Genomic DNA, 16,030 nt, shown 5'->3' on the forward strand with positions numbered 1-16,030 from the left:
TTACTTCTCTAGATTAGTACATGTCCTGGTAGCTGTGTTCAAGCCTTGCCATGAGTTTTCCTGAGCTTGAATCTCAGTATCAAAACAGTTCCTGGCTTGCTGAGATTTCAAAAGCTTCAGTTTGAAAACCAAATGGTTAGGGGGCCATTTCATAAGTCCGGGCCACTTGCGTATTGTAAATTATTTCCCCCTGGTAAGATGACCTGGAAATGCAAATGGGATTTGTAGGCTATAGAATGACCTACAACCAGCATGAGCACAGCTAGTAGAATAATTAAGATCGTTAAGGCTGAAGCTTTTTAGGGAATTTGAGTACAGGGAGACTGGGTTATTGAAGATTGAGAGCTGGATAGGAACTTTACAAACGGATGTCTGACAAGGTGATGCATTTCGGTGGAGTGATCCTGGAGCCCCCTCTGTTTTAGCTAGAGCTAGCTTGTTTGGCAGCGGTTTGCGTTCCTGTGGAACTAGGTGCGGTACTTCCTTTAGTACGTTGCGGTGTCTAAAACCATGTTCTCAGCACAGGGAGATGATGACTGAAAACTCCAGAATCGTATGTTCTTGACATAAGTGAACAATGAGTTCCTGTATGATAGCAGACTGACACGTGTGACTCTGGCTCCAAATTGTCTAACTTGGAGGAGCGTTTTGGTAGTGTTTAAAATTTCAAAAATAGACAAGTTCATGGGATTTTTTACTTGATTATTGGTTGCATGCCCCTGTATCCTTCCTTCCTTTCCCTGACTAATGCCCTCTTACTGTGTCTCACCTTCATCAGGAGATGCAAGTACTCTGCACAGGTGAACTGACTTTCCTTTATAGCTGTATTTTTCTGAAAGCAACTTTAGCAGCCATGTGAAATTGGGAAGGATTATAGAATACTAATCATGCTGGAGTGTGTGCGCCCTGCCGCTGGCCCCAGTGCACAGGGGTGGTTACATAGATTATTTCTGCAGGAATCTTCCAACTGAGTGAATCTAGCTGGAATGATGAATTGTGTGGGTTTCTTTTTCTCTATCTCAGCCCCGATTTCAACCCCTAGAATTCTTTTTAAAAGCCACAGGTTTTCACAATTACTTCACTATGTTAGAGGCAGCTGGAGAGCCATGTTATAGAAATGTTTTTTTGGTGCTGCTAGTCTTGATACTTTTAATGTCCTCCATAGAAACAATATCTTCATTGCTTCAGTAAAAGGGGTGTAAGATGAAAGAAATTTTGTTTTGCTGTTGTTTAATGAGCACTTTTCCAGGATTATTCTGTTTGAATTGCTTTTAAAGAAAAATATAGAACATCTAGGTTTTATAAATCTGAAGCAATCTAGTCCTGGTTTCAGGGGGCACTACTTTGTTCCAAAACTTTAGCCTTTAGTTTAGTTAAATGGCTAGAATTTTTCCAACTACTTAGTTGATCTAATAAAAGATATTACATTTACCCAAAAAACCTTGTCTACCTATGTCTTTAGACCAACACAGCTATAACTTATACCCTTAGAAATTGCAAAACACTCAAAAATATGCTGCTTCCTTCATTTGGCCATGCTGTTATTAGAAGAAGTAGAAGTCAAGCTAGTCTTTTTTGGAAAGCACCAAATTAAGGCATTAGGCATGTATCAGGGTTTCTTTTTTTGTGTAAAGCATTGAGTGCACGGAGTTGTAGGGGAGGGTGAACCTTAAACTTGACTCGTTTTTTGATATTTTGGGGTAAAACAAGTACTCTTTAATTTAAAGCTTCTCTGGTTAAAAGAAAAAAGCTCTTTAAGGTAGCTCAGCTTCATGTAGCTGCAGTTTATTTTAGGAACTCTATGAATGTGAGACCAAACGCTTTCAAGTACATGTGGGTTTTTAAATTTGGTTTTGAAATTTAATGTTGGCACTTGCGTAGAGTGTGAGACTGACTGTAGATAACTTCTGTCCCTACAGAGCAGGTACAGCTGAGGCTGTGCCCTACTAAGGTACTGCAGTCCTGTTCTGCAGAAGCTGTTGCTAGCCCTTTCACAAGTGTTGTTGCAGTCTGGTCAGTTTTTTGACCCTCTTTTTGCAATTCAGCTAGGGCTTCTCTTGGGGAATGTCCAGTTGTATATCAGGGGATGGAGGGGGGAAACCGACTTATTTCATGAAGGCCAATTAGTAGCCATTTCATGGTGGAAGATTTTGGATCCGCAAGGAGTGGATCTAGGATTTTTCAAAAGGGGAGTGCAGTGAAGAATGTGCTGGCACAGGAGGGGCTCAACCAGTGATGGAGACTTCACTGTGTGTGCTACAGAGTTGGAAGGAAATGCGGCCACACCACTGCACCATCCTCCCCACATCCAACCCTGCATACTTCCTACCTGAGCTGAATTCAGCTAATTGATGAGTTAGAAATAAACAGATGCCCTCCACTGCAGTCCTTTGAACAATCTTGTCTGCTGTTATCTTCCTAATGGGTGAGTCTTTAAAACCCCAGCATGAATATTCTTAACACAGTCCATGCCCCAAAGACCTTGCGTTGGCTCTTTCAGGGCCTGGGAAACTGTCAGCTCGTGACCAATAATTCCTCATGCTGTCGTGTATATTGCATACCTGCACTGACTTGGTTGTTTGCATTGTGTAATCACTCTACCAAAATCACTGTTTGTTTCCTTTTTTTTTTTTTTAATGTGTATATTATTTCATCTAAAAAGATCTTGCACTTTGTTAGAGATGAGGCTTCATTCTTAATTCTTCCTGTTGTGGCTAGGAAATAAGAGTAGCTAGTGATCTGAATGTTGGGTACTGCTGAAAATATTTCCTCCCTCACACTGGTATCTCAACTCCGATATTATCACTGCAATGAAAGAAGCAGCTGTTTGAGTGTGGGTTCAGCAAAATGGTCTTAGCTAATTTCTCCTTAATAGTATCATAGTATCATAGTAGCTAGAGTCGGAAGGGACCTAGGTAGATCATCTAGTCCGACCCCCTGCCTTGGCAGGAAAGAGCACCGGGGTCAGATGACCCCGGCAAGGTGCTTATCTAACTTCCTTTTAAAAATCCCCAGGCTAGGAGCCTGCACCACTTCCCCTGGAAGCCGGTTCCAGGCCCTAGCCGCCCTGACTGTGAAGTAGCGCCTCCTAATATCTAATCTAAACTTACCCTCCGCCAGCTTGTGACCGTTATTCCTGGTCACTCCTGGCAGCGCACGGGGGAACAGGGACTCCCCCAATACCCGCTGATCCCCCCTGACCAGTTTGTAGCAGGCCACAAGGTCCCCCCTTAACCTTCTCTTGTGGAGGCTAAACAGGTTCAGGTCCCGTAGCCTCTCCTCATAAGGCCTGCCCTGCTGACCCCTGATCATACGAGTGGCCCTCCTCTGAACTCTTTCCATATTGTCCACGTCCCTCTTGAAGTGCGGCGCCCAGAACTGGATGCAGTACTCCAGCTGCAGCCTGACCAGTGCCGCATAGAGGGGGAGGATCACCTCCCTGGACCTGCTCGAGATGCATCTGTGGATGCATGACAGGGTACGGTTGGCTTTCTTGACTGCCTCCCCACACTGCCGGCCCATGTTCATCGTGGAGTCAATGACGACTCCAAGATCCTTTTCCGTCTCCGTGCTGGCAAGAGGGGAGTTCCCCAACCTGTAAGTATGGTGCCGGTTCTTCCTCCCCATGTGCAACACCTTGCACTTATCCGTGTTAAACACCATCCTATTCTCATCCGCCCACCGTTGCAACCTGTCAAGGTCAGCTTGTAGCCTATTGCACCCTTCTAGTGCACCCACATCCCCCCACATCTTAGTGTCATCAGCAAACTTGAACAGGGTGCTTTCTACCCCCTCATCCAAGTCACTGATGAAGATGTTGAACAGTGCGGGCCTGAGGACCGAGCCCTGCGGAGCCCCACTGCCCACGTCCTTCCAGGTCGAGAAGAACCCATCCACTACCACCCTCTGGGTGCGGCCCTCTAACCAGTTGGCGACCCATTTGACCGTGTGGGCATCGACACCACAGTCTCCCAGCTTTTTGATGAGGACAGGGTGAGAGACAGTGTCGAAAGCCTTCCGGAATTCCAGAAAGACTACATCCACAGCAACCCCTGCGTCTAATGATTTGGTGACCTGATCGTAAAAGGCCACCAGGTTGGTCTGACAAGACCTGCCACTGATGAACCCCTGTTGGTTGCCCCTGAGCATGCATTCCCCCGCAAGGCCCTCCTGGATGTGTGCCAGGAGAATTTTTTCAAAGAGCTTACCCGGGATTGAGGTAAGACTAACTGGCCTGTAATTTCCCGGGTCCTCTTTTTTTCCCTTTTTGAAGATAGGGACCACATTGGCCCTCTTCCAGTCCTCCGGCACCTCACCAGAGCACCACGAGTGCTCACAGAGCCGCGCCAGGGGTCCCGCAATGACCTCGGCCAGTTCCTGTAGAACCCTAGGGTGAAGATCGTCCGGACCAGCGGACTTGAACACGTCCAGCCTCTCCAGAAGTACCCTAACTAACTCCTCGCTAACCCCTGGCCCAGGCGTGTCTCTCCCGGGGCCCGAGGGGGGCCCAGCAGAGGGAGGTGGCTGAACTGGTCCCTACTTAGGAAGACAGAGGCAAAGAAATCGTTAAATATGTTAGCTTTGTCATCTGGCGTGATGACTAAGTTGCCCATCGTGTCCTGCAGGGGCCCCACATTACCCGGGACCCTCTTTTTACCCCCTATGTATTTGAAGAAGGACTTCTTATTGTCCCCAATCCGGGAAGCTAGTCCTATCTCCATCTCTGCCTTGGCCCTCCTGACTGCCCCCCTACATCCTCGGGCGACTGTAACATAGTCCTTCTTGGTGATGACCCCATCTCTCCATTGGGTGTATGCCTCCCTTTTAGCAAGGAGACATTCCCGGATGCTCTTAGTGAGCCATGGGGGTTTATGTGCCCTCCTGCTCCCTTTGACCCTTGTTGGGATTACCTCCCTGTTGGCATGGAGGATCGTCTCCTTAAGGAGCAACCACTCCCCTTCGACATCTGATTCCCTTCCCCTCTGGGTCCTCAGCGCTTCCCCAACGATCCTCCTTAGCTTGTTGAAGTCAGCCCTCCTAAAGTCTAGGGCTGTTGCCTTGCTGCAGCCCTTTGCCACCTTACGCTGGATGGTGAATTCCAGCAAGCGATGATCACTGTCTCCCAGGTGGCCCATCCCCCGCAGCCCCCTCACCAGGTCATCACCCGTGGCCAGCACCAGGTCCAACAAGGCGTCTCCCCTGGTGGGACTGTGCACCTCCTGGGTTAGATGGAGGTCCTGCACTCTGGCTAAGAACCGATGTGAGCGATCAGACTTGGCTGACTGCTCCTCCCAGCAGATGTCTGGGAAGTTCAGGTCCCCCATGATGACCACATCCTTAGCCCTCACTGCCTCTGTGAGCTGACCTAAGAATTCCTGGTCGAGCTCTTCTCCCTGGTTGGGAGGTCTATAGTAGACTCCCACCGTTAAGTCTCTCTCCCCTGGACTGCCTTTTACTCTAACCCAGAGCACCTCAGAGTGCCCCCCCTCTACCCCCTTGCTGATTAACGAGGAAGTATATTCCTCCTTGATGTAGAGTGCTACTCCTCCACCTTTCCTTCCTATCCTGTCCCTCCTGTATAGCCTATAGCCCTTGACACTCACCGCCCAGTCGTGCGATGAGTCCCACCACGTTTCTGTGATCCCCACTATGTCAGGGCTGGTGACAGCTAGGAGGAGGACAAGTTCCTCCTGCTTCTTCCCCATACTTCGAGCATTCGTGTAGAGGCATTTGAGGCCTCCAACGGTTGTGCCCACTGACCCCCTAGTCTCAGCAATGCCCCGTCCCCCATCACTTACCTGTTTCTCCCTTTTGACCATTGGTCTGGGCTCGCTGGCTGTTGCTGGGCCTGGTAGTTCATCGTCTCCTCCGCCCTCATCTTCCTCCTCCCCCGACGAGCCTAGTTTAAAGCCCGCCGAAGGAGGTTCACCAACCTGGAAGAGAACACACGCTTACCTTTAGGGGAAAGGTGGAGCCCATCCCATCCCAGCATGTCTCTCATCACGATGTGCCGGTCATGGCTGAGGAAGCCAAAGCCCGCCTCGAAGCACCATTCCTGTAGCCTCCAGTTGGTCTCCGCTATGCACATCTCGTGGCGTCTGCCTCGACCGCTCACTGGCAGGATGGAAGAGAAGACCGCCTGTGCGCCCATCTCCCTCAGCACGCCTCCCAGAGCATGGTAGTCCTCCATCAGGCGATCAGGGGCTCTCCTGGCCGCATCGTTAGTACCCACATGGACAAGGACCATGGGGTAATAATCGGTGGGCTGGATGATGGACTGGAGCATCCCCTTCACATCCTGAATCTTCGCACCGGGCAGGCAGTAGACCTCACGTGCTGAGGGATCCTGGCGACAGATGGGGCCCTCCGTACCTCTCAGGATGGAGTCACCAATCACGATGACGCGACGCTTCCTCCTCTTAGGCCTCTTGACTCCCGCCGCCCGCACAGGACATTGTGTGCGCAGAGTCTCCTCCCTGGTATCTTCCACTGCTCCCTCCTCCTCCAGGGCTGCCAGGGCCTCATATCTGCTCTCCAGATGGACAGGAGGAACTGGTGCCGCAACATGGTTAATAGCCCTGGCGCGGGAGACCGTCTGCCACTCAGCAGTGGAGGGCTCATCCCGGGCTGCCCTCTCCTCTGTCGTACCACCCTGCAGAGAAAGAAAATACCTATCAATTTCCTCCTCTGCCTCATGGATTCCCCTCAGCCTGCTAACCTCCTCCAGGAGCTCCCGCACCCGTTCCTCCAGGGTCCTAAGGCGGATACCTACAGGACAGGTGCAGGAGTCCCCAGTCCCTGCCCCCCCAGACCTTGCCGGGCAGTTCCCGCAGGCCAGGGGGTTGGAGGACGGCAGCCCCCCCGAGGGCTCCGTCTGGGTGGAGGCCTCGGACAAGCCCCGGGAAGGCCGCGCCCCCCGGGCAGGGGCCCTGGCAGAACTCCGTGTCGACACCATCGCAGCAGTTGCTGCCCTTACTAGCAGAGCAGGGGTCAGCCTCTGGGCCCCGCCTGCTCACCCGCCGGCGCAAACGCCGGCGCGCTCTTCCAAACCGCGCCTGTTTGCGCGCTCTGTTCGCGCGGCTCGGGAGCGCGGCTCCCTACCGGCTTGGCTAAGAGGGACCCGGGGGGCTTCCCCTCCGGATCCGGTTCAGCTGCGCCGGCCCCTCAGTCCCTCAGCCCCACTTACCTTAGGGGGATCAGCTGCTGCTGCCCCCTCAGCTGCTCCGCTCGCCGCCGCCGCTACTACTGCTGCGCTCTCCTCCGCTCCGGGTCCAGAAAGGAGCCACACGTGTAATCTTCATGAAGGATTTACTGAAGGCAGTGGGCACATCTACACGTGCATTACGTGCCATAATTATGGCACATTTAAGTTTTAGTACCTGTAATAGGTACTGACTTAATGCCCTATAGTTTGTGCTGCTGCGCAGTAGTGCCAATGCATGTCTCTTGCATGATGCTGATGCTCAGTAGACTACTTTTATTGCACATTAGCACAGCTTTTGCTGTGATGTGCTAATGTGCAGTAAAATTAGTCTACTGTGCTTTTAGCATCTTGTGTATATGTGCCCAGTGTGCATTGTCCATATTGGAATTTGGCACCCTGAACCTCTGAAAGAGGTAGCCAGGAAGCTGACCTCAGGGATTTTACTGCTGCTCCAAAGGCACATGTGCTTGGTCAGTACTTGATAGTTCCTCTGAGATCTCCCATCCATGTGCTGGTCTGGCTCAATTCTGCTTGGGTGGTCCAAAGTGAGGGTGGTATAAGTGCTGGATTACATCTGCATTGTATTGGGTACACAGCAATGCTGTGCCCTAGTTCAGTGTTAAGTTTCTGTTTTGGAGATAACAACATTACCGTGGACTATTTGAGAGTTGAACTTAAATGTAAGTGCTGTTCAGACTCTTGGGAAAGGCAGAAGAATATGCTGTGACACTTTTGAGATGAATTATTGACCTTGTCACTTTACAAAGACTCCTCTGTCATGCAAATCAGTAGTTGCTGCAGGTTTTTTAGAAATAGCACCTGAAGTGCAAGATCCTGTCTTGATACAGGATGTCAAAGGATGGAAGGTAACTCAAATATTAGGTTAGTTCCAGGAGTACTGAGAGTGCTGCTGTCAGTGGCTTTGCATTCACTTGCAATACATCAGAACATGCCCTGTGGCTGATCACTCCACACAACTGACAACGGCTGCTTGCCTTCCATGCTGTGTATTGGAAAAATGTCTTGGGAGCAGCCGTGACAATTAACTTCCACTCGGGGCAGTGTCCTAGGAGGTCTTTCCTTCCTGCATCCAGCTGGAGGGAACAACATAGAGCTTGTGCTTCACTGTACTCCCTTTTCCAGCTGAAATAAATCTTGGTACTTCAGAATTTTAATGATGTCTTGAGGTTTTAAATCTGATCAAAAATACCATTATCGCATCACTTGGGATCTGGAGGATAGTGCCCTATAGGGGCAGCACGTAAACTTGTACACAGTCAGCAACTCTGAACCTACAATCTAGCTCTTTTTCAGTTCTTGGCAAGAAATGCAAAAACATTCATCCACTTCTCACTGTGTTACATTGAAACTGTTGGAACAGCCCTGAAATGCCTCAGGCTGTGGGGTTCCTTCAACCTCTTTCCAGCACTAAGCATGGTTTTTTTTTGTTTTTTTTTTAAAGCATTGTGAAAGGCATAGCATGACATGTTTGCCTGTGATAGCAAGGAAGTGGGTCTATAGCTCAGGAGGTCTCTTCAGTCTGCCTTCCTTGGCTAGATAACTGGTCCCTTTCCTCCCTTTTAAAAAGAAGTCCTTTTACTAGGTGTAAAATGGAGAGACAAGATACAAAAAGGGGTCAGTCAACCCTTCCAGTGGAGTCCAGTAAAAGATAAAGGTGCACAACTTTAGACCTTTACATCTGACACATTTAAAGCACTTGTCAGTTTTTAATAAATACATTGTACAAACATTGCAATTCCTGGAGGAGGCAGGCAAAATATTAACTTTACAGGTGTGGAAACTGAGGCATGTAGCAATTGAAGAATTTTACTGGAAGTCCCATATAAGGTCTGTGGCAGAGCCAGGAATAATTCAGATCATGTAATTCTGGGGCCTGTACTTCAAAGGCAAGGTCATCCTTTCTTAATTACTGATTAAGAGCCTGATATTAGTTAAATTGATGTGATGCTGTCTCAGAAATTCAAAATCTAACAAATACAAGAAAACAACATTTATTCTATAGTTCTGTGGTGCCCCTGCTTATATATGTTACCCAAGATCCCATTTGTGTTCATGTTTGTGACGTCGGGTCTCTTTGCCACTTGGAAAGAAGTTTCTAGCTTCTAAGACAATACCTTTATGCTCACACTAGCGTTACAGACAGGGTGCTGACTTCCAAAATCTGCACTGGTCTGTTGACTGACACTGCTGTGAGCTTTGTCAAGCTACAGCAGGATGAAAGCCTATACAAAGTAGTGATTTGTAGGTATTTTTTTAAGGACAGACAGGGCCATTGCAATCTCCTGTAGGACTCAGGCTAGAGGTTTGTACAGTGATTCCTGTATTAAAAATCTGTTGTTTTTATCTCAAGTGGAACTCCCTAGGAATTTGAATCTGAGACTCTTCAGAAGTGCTCTCTTCTCTGCTGTGTTGATAACTGTGGCCTGGTCGGGTCACTGCTGCATTGAACCTCGTTGGGCACCAGCTTCTGTCTCCAGAATTTTCCACTTGAGTTCAGGCCCCAATCCCTGTCCATCCTATGGCAGACTTTTTTCATGAGGACTTTGTGGAGTAGATGCCTGCTCTGCTGGGAAGACTCCTATAGTGCAAGTGTAATAAGTGTTGGCTTGATAGTCATGAAGTGGGAGGCTGAAGCTCTGCCTTGAATAGTCTGAGTTTTTCACTGGGCTCAGAAGAACCAAGGTCCAAAATGGCCTGGGCAGATGAAGCACTTTTGAGACCCCACGGTAGGGGTGTTGGCAGTGGAGAGAGAGACCCAGCATCAACACTTGTACTGAAGCAAGCACTAATCTTGGCAGCAAAGCTAGTGATGTGGGTGGTGAAACTGATGGCAAACCTCCGAGTCCTCCCCCAGGGTTAGACTGAGCAAGATGTTGGGAGGGGGAGAAATAAGTCCTCCAACCCCTGCCAGGTGTTGAGATATGGAGAGAAGAAGCAGAAATCATACCACTACTGGACCCAATATTAAAGTCACCCCTTTGGGAGTTATCACTACCCTGGGGTGGCAGTGGGAGTTGGGGAGCAGAGAGAGGACATCTTTGGTACTTGGTAAACTCAAGGGCAGATGATGTCTTCTTATCAGCCAGGAGGAGGTCTGCTTCTCCTTTTCCTGGGTGTCCACCAAGGAGCTGTCCCATCAGAGATGTAGGAGTTACACTGCTCAGATGGGCTTTCGTGCAGTCAGCGGCCTGTGGGTGTGCATGTGGGTTATGTCTGCTCTAGGGGTACAGAGGACTTGCTTAAGCTCCCACAATTGAGGAGGTTCCCTGGCCAGACCACCCATGTCAGGTTTCAGAGGCGTAGGATCCAGATGCAGAGGAAAGAAGCACTGCTCTCTCTCTTCTCTGAAAGACCTTTCTGTATTGCTGGGTGAAGCAACGCCCTTTGTACTGGCACCTTCCAGGAACTCCTGGTGTGTCCAGAACCTCTAGAATACCTGTATTTCCCCCAAAAGGGCCTGCAAGCTGCCTGACGCATCTCAGTTTCTGGGCCTGCCAAGATTTCCCTGGCCGTTAATGACGGATGACTACACCCAGTGCTGGGCACTCTTTGCCAGCAGGTGCTGGCCACATTTTACACCAACAGCTAAATGCATGTATAAGTGAGCCCAGCCTCTTACAGAATCCACATAGCTCTGTAGGATGGACGTGTTCCCCAACACTATTCACTGCTCCATCCATTTACTTTTGTATATAAACTTATTTTTCTCCAGAGCCAGAACTCTGGAGAGGCTGTATGCTGCTGACTGACAAATCAACTGGGAAAGGAGAAATTGCATGCCAAAATCCAAGATAGAGTGACTCAGTCTCCCTGTCTCTCAGGGTCTTGCTTCAGACGTGGAAAGTTTTAAAGACCTTGGAGCCTTCCTCAGTTGAGACTTATGCTCCCTGCAGCTATCTCCAGCAATCAACAACTGTTTCCTCTTGCACTTGTCATTTGGTAGGCCTGAGGTCCTCACTAAGGTGTGTCCTGTACGTTGCTCTGAAAAGCATATGACTAGGAGTAGACGTGTGCCGGACGACTCTAGATTACAGTTTAAAGGGCATTCACAGGTGCACTGGGGACAGACCTCGGGCCCTGTTATACAGGCACTAGTGAAACTAAAAGAACAGAGTTTTTCAGCCTTGTCTAGAGCTTCATTTTCCTGAACAGCTGAGTGAAACCAAACCAAGGTTGGGGGGAGAGAAGTATTATATACCCTCCCACACCTGTCTCACTGCAGGAGCATAATAGTAGAAACAGGTTCTCCTTGCCCCATCACAACAGCCAGGAGTCTGTGGTTCTGGGCAACTTGTAGCCTTCAGCCTCTGGCTATTAGTGTGAGACCGAGTCTTGGAGGGATTCGGGACAGCAACCTGCTAGGCTTCCCTGCTGCTGGGAATGGCTAGGGTGAAGAGGCAAAAGAAAATGTAGGCAGGAACTATTGGGTAGGAGCTAAAGCAGATGACAAATGTGCATTTGAAAATATTCAGTGTGGCATTGGCAGGATTATGGAGGGAGAGCAATGCCAGGAGAGGAGAAAAAGTGTGTGTCTGTGGGATATGAAAGGAATTGGAGCTGGCTCGTTATCATTGTTTTGGGTGCTTTTTTGAAGGTTTGAGTAATTGAGTAAAGTTAGAAGTTGGGCAACGTTACAGTGGCGTTGGGGATCTTTGCTCTGACTGGTAGACTTAGCCCTTGAGTCAGTAGGTGTGGCAATGCTTTTTTCCCTAGTCCTGGAGCAAGTTGAATGCAACTCTTACCTTATAGTGTAGCTCCTTATACTCTCCTTGCAGCTCTTGTTCATCACTGTGCCACTTACTTCTAAGGTCCAACTTCGATCTCTACACCCCATTTGTCTGATGGTTTGTTTTTTTTTAATCCAACATTCACAGCACCAGAACAGTTGTATTAGTTGCATCAGATCTGCAGCATCTCTTGTAAAGAGAACTAAATGCACACATAAATTACTCCAAACGTTTAATACTGTATGCACTTTGTTGTCTTCCACTGCATGTATATATTGCTCTTCAGGCAACAGTTATGCAGGAAATGCATGCGGGTCCTCCGATTAAGTTTATGCACCATAGAAGTGCAACCAAATCTTATCTGTTGATGAGAAATGTAACCTGTCTTTGAGAAGGGAGCTGGTCATAACTTGCAATTGAGGTTTTCAGGGTCACTACTAAATGACAGTGTGTTTTTTGTTTTCATTTTTTTTTTTAATGTTCTTAAATAATAGGCTGGATGGAAGGAAAATCATGCAACATTCATGAATGAACTGAAAAATCTGCAAGCTTCTGGACTCACCACCCTTGGTCAGGCACTCAGATCCTCGTTTGACTTGTTAAATCTCAATAGATTGGTATCTGGAATAGATAATTATGGACAGGTAAATAATACATAATTTCACTTCCCCTCCCCTCCACTTCCTCCTCCCTTTTTATTGAACAGGTTTCAGAACCATTGTTGCTTTGTGGAAGCCTTAAAATATATGGGTTCCTGTGGAGTATGGGTGAAACAATAGGGTTATTTACAGACACTATAAAATACTCATCAAGCTTTTAATATAATACCTATTTTCATAAAGTATACATGTCTTATCTGGGTACCCAGTGATGTTTTAAAAATTATAGTTCATGCCTCGTTTAAATGAGATGAAAATGGTTCATGAATGTAGCATATCTGTTCAGTGTGGTGTGCTCATGCATGCATACTAACGTACATGCCTGGAATCTTAAAACTACAGGTATTTCACAAATAGCTGTTTCAAACTCTGCTACACTTGTGCTGACTTGTTTTTCTCAGTGTGTTTCATTTCTAATGAACTGTTACCATCTGTTCAGATCTGCAAAAAAACAAAACAAAACAAAAACATCCATTAGCAAGACGGTTCATTTTTTCCCCTCACTGTTAAACTTCTTGAACACATTTGTCAGTATGCTGGTGTCTGTCTCCCACACCCCTCCTCCACCCCCACTGCAAGAAGGAAACAAGTGCAAATTCAAATGTCTACCTCAAATAGAAATGTGCAAGGTATTCCACTGCTCTGCAGCACTGGATCTGCTGGATGGTATCAGAACTGCTTCCCAACATCATAGGTCCTTTGTGAATAACCGACTCTTTCTGCTCAAGGAGTGGGAGCCTGTGACTTAGCAGAACTGGGTATGAATTCTAGTTTCACTCATCGTGTGGTTTTCAGTAGCTTTTATGGGCAGGTGTCAGTTGTGGAATCGTGTGGCCAAAATTTTGCAGCTTCTTGTTCTTAAAGGCAGATACTGTCTCTTACTCCATGCCCTATAAATTCATGAACACCCTTTACAAAAGTTTACCTTGAGTATAGAATTCAGCATTCAGGAATCTGTTTTTACGTGTTCTTACTCTTTCATTTCTAGGGGAGAAACCCGTTCTTTTTAGAACCATCTATTTTAATTACCATCACAGATGGGAACAAACTGACAAATACTGCTGGTGTTCAGGAAGAGGTAAGAAATGTATTAAGTTTTAATTTGCAAAATGCAGCAAATAATGTAGTAGGTGGGAGTGTCTTACTAGCAGTCCAAAAAAATTATATATATATATAATCTGTAAACTTGCATCTACTGCAATTAATTGCAGTTTTTATTGGTAGTAATCTTGCTTCACTTTTCAGACCATTTTGTACTAAACATATACACATTTCATATTTTTATGACTATGAATAGCCTCCACAGACCACAGTTGAAAACTATGCATATTGCTTCTGTTGGAAGAGGAAGCTGGTTCCATACTTGGTCCAGCTTTCTGATGGTAGTTAACTTTTTTTTGAGTAGTAGGCAACCACCAATTCTTCTGGATCATGGTGTATGCATGAGAGGTCACCCAGACCTTAGATGCGTACACCTAGGCAGGAGTCTGGAGGAGCTGGAAGGTCTAGGCAGCCTCCGCCCCTCTTTTTAGACTATTGAGAAATGACTCCAGAGGCCAGACTGAGCCTGGATGTTTGGTGCCTTGATGACTATAGTTACATGCACATCCGGGAATCAAACCCCAAGTCTCCCACGTGGCAGATAAGGATTCTACCATTGAACCACAGCAGCAGGTTAACTTTTGAGTATGTCTTTTAAAACCAATTGTGTGCATAAATGTTCTTAATTTTGTTTTATTAGCTTCATCTTCCTTTGAATTCTCCTCTGCCTGGAAGTGAACTAACCAAAGAGCCATTTCGCTGGGATCAAAGACTATTTGCGCTAGTGCTGCGTTTGCCAGGAGCTGCTTCAGCTGAACCAGAGCAACTGGGGAGTGTTCCTACTGATGAATCTGCTATTACGCAGATGTGTGAAGTCACAGGAGGTAGTTGAACATTTTGATTTGGTTTGCATTTGAACTTTCCCTTCATGGAATAAGGGGTTGTCATATTAATGGGATGATCTCTCAAAACACAAAACAATTTACTTTTTTTCTTTTCTCTGTACTTAAGTTGTGACTGTTGCCAGGTAAAACTGAAAGGGCTTTGCTTTGGCATTTTGTAATTTTTATTTATGTAATAAACACTTTGTGTATTGTTTTATATAGGCAAATGAAACTTATTCTGAGAGTGCTTCTCTTTTCTCCTAGGTCGCTCCTACTGTGTTCGGACACAAAGAATGCTGAACCAATGTTTAGAGTCCCTAGTTCAAAAAGTTCAGAGCGGTGTTGTTATTAACTTTGAGAAATCGGGGCCAGACCCTGCTCCCATTGGAGAAGGTACAGTAAATACTCATTTTCACAGCTGCAAAGAGGAGACTTCTGATTTGTCTTTATGACTTAGTATCACTGTAAGCTGTATGTTAGACTCAGCAAACATTAAGGATCTGTCTCTCTAATGTATCTTCTGTTATGGAGGGAAATGTCTTTATCGATTGCGACTTTGCTGACTAAAGAACTGTAACTTGAAGAACAGAAACCTTTCATATGGTTACTGGCTCATGTAGTAAGTAGGGATCCTAGACTTGGTGCAGTAAGCAGGACGTGAGTGTCTAGGATGCCACATGCATGGTAGTTTTATAGAACTCTGCCATTTTCAAAGCTCTGCAGGGTTTAGAAGTTATAAAATGCTATTTTAAATACCTCCAGAATCCACTGTATAGGACTTGTTAAATTTGAACTGTGAATGTGCATAGTATGATCATAATGGCTAGTGTGGACCTCCTTTATCCATGGGCTCAGTGTAAGGCAAAAGATGTTTATATCCTGGAACAAGCATTTGGAGGTAGCTGATTGCTCACCAGCCAGTTAAGCTGAGGTACAGACCCAGATATACATCAAGTTTGGTCACACGTATACTAGGAAAAGGAAGTATTTTAATATGGGGTACGGCTGGTATCTAGTATAGAGAGAGTTTGAGAGGAACATCAAAAGGCCTCTCTCGGGCTGATGTTTTCCTCTGAAACACTACATTGTGAAGAGAGCTTAAGCAGCCTGGGAGAGGGCTGCCTACTTGAACCAATGTGTGGTATTTTTACCCTCCTCCACCAACGCCCATCTAGAAAATATGAAGCAGTTGCAGGTACTGTCCCTGCCGCTTGGGGAAGCACCCAGTTGCAGCTTAACATTTTCCCCCTCCTTTTTCTATTCAGGAAACAAAAGCCCCAAACAGAGGAAAGTGATATATTTAGAGACAGAAAAAATAGATGAAACCTATTGAACAGAAATGGGCATGGGAAAGGGGGGAGGGGCAAGCGATGTTTTAATTATGTAACAATCCCAGGTTGAATCTGATGTTCCTCCTAAGCATGTCTGCTATTATTTATTGTCCACTTTGGCACCTCCTCATTGACATGAATTATTGTGTGAGCAGTCAATGCA

The 16,030-nt window shown here is 46.8% G+C and overlaps 1 protein-coding gene across 4 annotated transcripts in view; it reads left to right on the forward strand.

Annotated features, from left to right (window-relative positions):
- LOC149858010 (integrator complex subunit 6-like) overlaps nt 1-16,030 on the forward strand; it is a 54,448-nt gene that overhangs the window by 14,143 nt on the left and 24,275 nt on the right. For all 4 annotated transcript variants that reach the window (XR_016443879.1, XR_016443880.1, XM_090060467.1 and 1 more), the window contains exons 3-6: nt 12,447-12,596; nt 13,600-13,689; nt 14,353-14,536; nt 14,801-14,929. Coding sequence is in view for 2 of the 4 variants with exons in the window: in XM_090060467.1 (XP_089916593.1) it covers nt 12,447-12,596; nt 13,600-13,689; nt 14,353-14,536; nt 14,801-14,929 (553 nt within the window). In the remaining 2 variants the exon portion in view is untranslated. The remainder of the gene's footprint in view (nt 1-12,446; nt 12,597-13,599; nt 13,690-14,352; nt 14,537-14,800; nt 14,930-16,030) is intronic.

The sequence above is a fragment of the Crocodylus siamensis genome, chromosome 8 (assembly GCF_052110815.1).
Source record: "Crocodylus siamensis isolate JL-2025a chromosome 8, ASM5211081v1, whole genome shotgun sequence".
Classification (NCBI taxonomy): Eukaryota; Metazoa; Chordata; order Crocodylia; family Crocodylidae; genus Crocodylus; species Crocodylus siamensis.